The 6,814-nt window shown below is 41.1% G+C and overlaps 1 protein-coding gene across 3 annotated transcripts in view; it reads left to right on the top strand.

The window, feature by feature from the left end:
* LOC110454294 (runt-related transcription factor 1-like) overlaps window positions 1-6,135 on the top strand; it is a 95,187-nt gene extending 89,052 nt beyond the window's left edge. For 2 of the 3 annotated variants that reach the window (XM_021503737.1, XM_021503735.1), the window contains 3 exons: window positions 937-1,155; window positions 3,700-3,807; window positions 4,105-6,135. In XM_021503737.1, the coding sequence (XP_021359412.1) occupies window positions 937-1,155; window positions 3,700-3,807; window positions 4,105-4,964 (1,187 nt within the window). In that variant the 3' untranslated portion in view covers window positions 4,965-6,135. The remainder of the gene's footprint in view (window positions 1-936; window positions 1,156-3,699; window positions 3,808-4,104) is intronic. The other variant, XM_021503736.1, reaches the window with a different exon arrangement.
* The last annotated feature ends 679 nt before the right edge of the window (window positions 6,136-6,814 follow it).

The raw sequence follows: 6,814 nt of genomic DNA, 5'->3' as shown, positions 1-6,814 counted from the left end.
CGGAACTACCCTCTCGACTCTCCAATCATACCCCCACCAAAACTACCCTCTCGGCTCTCTAACTATACCCTCACCAAAACTACCCTTTCGGCACTCAAATCATATTTTCCCCTAAACTACCCCCTCGACTAAGCGAGACATCCGCCAATCACATTCCCCTTAACCTCAGTGCCACCCTCATGTGACTTTCCGCACAGACTGTAGTGAGTAGACACCTTTCTGCACTTCGACGTAAACATTTCCTGGAAAATCACCTGCATAAACGGCTAATGTACAACCAGTATATCGTATAGCGTCTTTACATACACGTGTATACGCTCACGATTAGGCCCCGAGCTTATGTCGACATTTAAATCCAAAGTTTTGGCCAATTGTCCATCGCCTTATCAAAGTGATTTTACTTATGAGCTATTTTTCTGGATATTAGATCACTCTTCATTTTAATTTTATCAAAATTGCAGTTTGCACTTAAGACTTTCCCCTGATAATGAGACCATCGTCATGGGGTTTTTTTTGGGGGGGGGGGGGGGGGGTACACCACATACCTTTGTGAACAATTACTTGTATTATGACACAATCAGTTTAATAAAAATAAGAAGAAACTGCATGATAAAAAAAAATGCAAACATATATGAGACGTTTTTATACATAAGTCTCCAATGCATCCTACTGACTGTTATGTCTCTGTAGTAATATAATAATACCTTTATATCTGCCTTAACCTCTAACCATACATGCTACCCTTTGTCTGCCTGTAGTAGGCCTCTGTTGGCCTACACCGCCTGTCAACCCAATCTGCTTGTTTCTTTCCTGTAGTTTTATTCCGCCCTATGTCTCCTAGCTATGGTCCTTGTCTGCGTGTTGTCATGGTGTTGTACTGCTGTGTAACTACGTTTCCATACTAACAACTTCCTCTCTTGTGTTCTTGTACTCAAGAATACCGACAATTTGTCTTCACAGAGCTACGAACGGACGACAGACGAATCCACCACCGTCCTCTAGATATGCCAGAGCGCAGCCCATTTGACCCTCTTCAGAACAGTCGCTTCAGTCACTCGCTCCCAGACTGGCAGATCCGTCGACCGAGCTCGCACCTCTCCGACACTTCAAGCAGGGTACTCCAGCCATCCTCCGAGACCAACGGATATCACTCAGGTAACTATTGTAATGTAGAGTTATCACTAAGTTAACTGTTGTCATGTAGAGTTATCACTAATGTAACTATAATAATGTAGAGTTATCACTAAGATAACTAGTGTTATGTATAGTTATCACTCAGGTAACTTTTGCTATGTAGAGTTATCACTAAGGTAACTGTTGTTATGTAGAATTATCACTAAGGTTACTATTGTTATGTAGAGTTATCACCCAGGTAACTATTGTTATGTAGAGTTATCAATCCGGTAACTATTGTTATGTAGAGTTATCAACCAGGTCACTATTGTTATGTAGAGTTATCACCCAGGTAGCTATTATAATATAGAGTTATCACCCAGGTTACTATTGTTATAAGGAGTTATCACTCAGGTAGCTATTGTTATGTAGAGTTATCACTAAGGTAACTGTTGTTATGTAGAGTTATCACTCAGGTAACTATTGTTATATAGAGTAATCGCTAAGGTAACTGTTGTTATGTAGAGTTATCACCCAGGTAACTATTGTTATGTAGAGTTATCACCTAGGTAACTATTGTTATGTAGAGTTATCACTCCGGTTACTATTGTTATGTAGAGTTATCACCCAGGTTACTATTGTTATGTAGAGTTATCACCCAGGTAGCTATTGTAATATAGAGTTATCACTCCGGTAACTATTGTTATGTAGAGTTATCACCCAGGTAACTATTGTTATGAGGAGTTATCACTCAGGTAACTTACTGTTGTTTTGTAGAGTTATCACTCAGGTAACTATTGTTATGTAGAGTTATCACTAAGGTAACTGTTGTTATGTAGAGTTATCACTAAGGTTACTGTTGTTATGAGGAGTTATCACTAAGGTAACTGTTGTTATGTATAGTTATCACCCATATACCTATTGTAATATAGAGTTATCACTCCGGTAACTATTGTTATGTAGAGTTATCACCCAGGTAGCTATTGCTATGTAGAGTTGTCACCCAGGTAGCTATTGCTATGTAGAGTTATCTCCCAGGTAACTATTGTTATGAGGAGTTATCACCCAGGCAACTATTGTTATGTAGAGTTATCACCCAGGTAGCTATTGCTATGTAGATTTATCAACCAGGTAACTATTGTTATGAGGATTTATCACCCAGGTAACTATTGTTATGTAGAGTTATCACTAAGGTAACTGTTGTTATGTAGAGTTATCACCCAGGTAACTATTGCTATGTAGAGTTATCACTCAGGTAACTATTGTTATGAGGAGTTATCACCCAGGTAACTATTGTTAGGTAGAGTTATCACCCAGGTAGCTATTGCTATGTAGATTTATCAACCAGGTAACTATTGTTATGAGGATTTATCACCCAGGTAACTATTGTTATGTAGAGTTTTCACCCAGGTAACTATTATGAGGAGTTATCACCCAGGTAGCTATTGCTATGTAGATTTATCAACCAGGTAACTATTGTTATGAGGATTTATCACCCAGGTAACTATTGTTATGTAGAGTTTTCACCCAGGTAACTATTATGAGGAGTTATCACCCAGGTAGCTATTGTTATGTAGAGTTATTGTTATGTAGAGTTATCACCCAGGTAGCTATTGTAATATAGAGTTATCACTCCGGTAACTATTGTTATGTAGAGTTATCACCCACGTAACTATTATGAGGAGTTATCACCCAGGTAGCTATTGTTATGTAGAGTTATTGTTATGTAGAGTTATCACCCAGGTAGCTATTGTTATGTAGAGTTATCACCCAGGTAGCTATTGCTATGTAGAGTGATCACCCAGGTAACTATTGTTATGAGGAGTTATCCCCCAGGTAACAATTGTTATGAGGAGTTATCACCCAGGTAACTATTCTTATGTAGAGTTATCACCCAGGTAACTATTGCTATGTAGAGTTATCACTCAGGTAACTATTGTTATGAGGAGTTATCACCCAGGTAACACTTGTTATGAGGAGTTATCACCCAGGTAACTATTGTTAGTTGGAGTTATCACCCAGGTAGCTATTGCTATGTAGATTTATCAACCAGGTAACTATTGTTATGAGGATTTATCACCCAGGTAACTATTGTTATGTAGAGTTATCACCAAGGTAACTATTGTTATGTAGAGTTATCACCCCGGTAGCTATTGTTATGTAGAGTTATCACCCAGGTAACTATTATGAGGAGTTGTCACCCAGGTAGCTATTGTTATGTAGAGTTATCACCCAGGTAACTATTGTTATGTAGAGTTATCACCCAGGTAACTATTATGAGGAGTTATCACCCAGGTAGCTATTGTTATGTAGAGTTATCACCCAGGTAGCTATTGCTATGTAGAGTTATCACTCAGGTAACCACTGTTATACAGAGTTAAATATCATTGTCAGGTTGGTGGCGCCAAGGAAGCGCCTGTATCGGGATGACAAATACGAGTATATAGTTACCATACTTTACGAGGAGACTTCGAACGAAACTTACTCACTTCACAATGCTGATAATACTGTTCCTAACAAAAGTTCTTAAAACATTGCCTCATCACATGTATTAACGCTGTGTCTAATTGTTTTTTCACTATACAGAGCCGACAGGGAAGAGAAGCAGTCCCTGGGGTACGGGATTCGACCCCTATCCCGTCATCACCACACACGCCCCCGTCTACTCGCAGCCCCCACCCCTCCCTGGAACAGGTACGAACATTTGGACCACAATGTACCACTGTTCTGAATAAATAATATAATACAATAGTCATATACTTTATACCGTGAACAATCGACGTGTGTGATTTATATGTATTTTAATGGTTCTGCTGGTAATGGTGCCCTATAATTCTGAAGACGGTTTTACGTAGCTATTTGTTTCCGAATTGTTTTGTTAAATACATAATGTGTATGAATTTGCCATTTTTGACTTGTAACTGATACAGTACCGTTGAACTAATCTAACTAACACTGCTAGCCCGCTGACGTTATTATTCTGTGTTTTAGGTCACCAGATCACACCACCACCACCAACTTCCATCGAATCTCATATTACGGATACTCTACTCACCGACTCAAGACTCCCAACACTTCACAAGGGATCAGCACCACACCATGATGCCATGGTTACCTCTCACTCACAGGTAGTCGTGCCGGATCCTCAGCGACCAGACATATCAGCACTAGAAGCTCGTCATTCCGAACCGCGCATGCCGCTGGACTCCCAACTTCCGCTGGTGTTGCCGCGTTACCCGGAAGTTCGGTTACAGGAACACCGAATATCGGAGACGCGGTTCACTGAGAGTACCAGTAGACATTTGCTCACACATTCACACAGCGTTCAGCCATATCAGTCGGCTAATTCTAACTTCGCCATCTTGAGAGAGAGTCGGGACATCAACCCTCTGCCATTGTCTGTCTCCCATAGCAACTATCCCATCATCACGGCCCAGGACCTACTGGCAAGCATAAATCCCGCCACCACTATGGCCCCTTCTTACCTACCCGGATCCCCGTCGAGCGTCCTCCCGACCAGCTTCCTGTACCCTCACCTGTACTCATCACCCCCTCAGATCTCCAATCTCTTCCTGCCTTCGGGGGAAGTACGAACATACGAAATACTCGGTCAGCGATCATCTGATATTCCAATGAGGGTGGAGCGACCAATGACGCCATCTAGTAACCGACTACAGATAGAGGGACCTCCCAGATCGGTCCTTCGAGACGAACAAGAAGAACAACGCATGCGTATGGAAACAAGGAATGGTATTCACCCCATGGATGTGCACGTCTCTGACACAAACCGGTCGCCGCCTAGGTCAGTGGATAATTCCAACCCAGACTCCACGGTCTGGCGTCCGTACTGAGCAGTCGCTTGACTGTTGGACCAGGTCTTAACGTACATTCGAATTCCCTTAGAATCACGTGATTCTTGCGATGACGATCAAAGCTTTGAACGAAGAAACAGAAGTTTAGTGCTTGTTCTTGGGACCTCTGACCCGATAGAACGCCGACCACTGATGGTCGAGAGCGAGGTGGTATTGGACAGGCCAGCTGGGAAGTACGCCGTTCATTGGAGAATGTGTCGAAGACATTTGTTAAAAACTGATCTTTCAGTTCTGTGAAGGCATTTTGATACGTTTTGGGGAGATGTTCCCAAGTGCGATTAATTGTGATTGGAGTCATTTCAAAAATGAATCTGGAACTGTTTCAGTGGCAGTGAATGAGGAGAAGTATTGGTTGTCAGTGTAATGAATTCTCAGTACAGCAAGGTGGCAGTGTAACGACTCCATCAGTCGTGTGTGATGAGATATTACGGTTGGGACAGACGTGATTAGCAGTGAAGTGTGAGGATTGTAGCGGACAGGAGTACAGTCTACATGTGTGTGGAGTATAGTCAGTGCATCGTATTTAGTGCAACTCTTTTTCAAGAGGTAAAACGCAATGTGTTGGGAGTGCCAGTATTTGGGCCACGTGGTTGGTCGGTTTTGTGATAGGACAAGCTGAGGTGTCCTCATTTTAACTATTGTAAGAATATATCCTTTTATATTTTATTTTTAATAGATCCTTTCAATTTAAAATGGTTTTTTTGTCAAGAATGAAGTTTTGTAAACATTTTGACATGTTTAGCCTACATAATTGTTGTAAGTATCGAAGTGATGATAATTCGATCTTTTGAAGGTATCAATGAAGAATGTGGCTCTGAGTCGAGAGAACTGATCAATGATTGGCTTAGGTTATTTTATGGTATCCGCCAATCAGTGCCTCGTATGAAATGTTTGAAAGTTACCATTGTTTCAGTGTGAATGAGCAGGTCAGACACGGCGCTGAAGCAGACATTGGCTTCTACGATACAGAAACTCTTCAGTCAATTACATTATTCCAGTTTTAAGTCCTACTGTCATTGAAATATATGTCAGGGGCGGATCAAGACATTTCGAAAGTTTGGCAGTTGTTGGTCCATTTTTAGGTCACCTATTGCGATCGCCTTTTGTCCGGCGTCGTGCGTCGGTTAACAATTTACATTTTCGACTTCTTCTCCAAAACCCCTGAACCAATTTCAATGAAATTTTGCAAAAACCTTCCATGGCCAAAGGTCAACCAAAATTGTGAACTATATGGTCCCCAGCTACCAGGGGCATGAGGGGCGGGGCCAAAAAGGGTCAAATTGACTAAAATTTAAAAAAATCTTCTTCTCAAGATCCAGATATGATAGAATCAGATACTCTTCATAGATTGAAGGGTCTTAAGGTGCTTTACCAAAATAGTGAATTTCATGGGCCTCTTGTTTTCGACTTATGATTCCAATGTCACTTCACGTGGATATTGATTGAGATACTGTGGCTGTGTCTCGGCCTATGATTAATAAGATGTGACTGATGAATACATCGGTATGATGAATAAGATATTTTCTCGGCTAAGGATAACTCAAATATCAAAGCCAGTGATTAAATGGATGTTTCGGCCTATGCTAAATCAGATATCTCGGTCTATGATGAATTAGATATCTTGGCATATGATTAATAATTTCGGGCTTTGCCGTTTCTTTTCTATCGTTTTATTCTTTATCCGTCTTTTAGGATGTTTCTTTAAAAGGAGAGGGGGTCCGGACCCCAAGGATTTTTCCTCCCCTTAGTGGTCCATCCCTGCTTTTTCCACATCATTATATTTGTAACCCAAACTGTAACATGAGTGCGTCATAAATTGACGTCACGAC

Source organism: Mizuhopecten yessoensis, unplaced genomic scaffold, assembly GCF_002113885.1.
Source record: "Mizuhopecten yessoensis strain PY_sf001 unplaced genomic scaffold, ASM211388v2 scaffold7763, whole genome shotgun sequence".
Taxonomy (NCBI): Eukaryota; Metazoa; Mollusca; class Bivalvia; order Pectinida; family Pectinidae; genus Mizuhopecten; species Mizuhopecten yessoensis.
The sequence above is the reverse complement of the archived record's forward strand: the minus strand, read 5'-3'. Positions and strand labels throughout refer to the sequence as shown.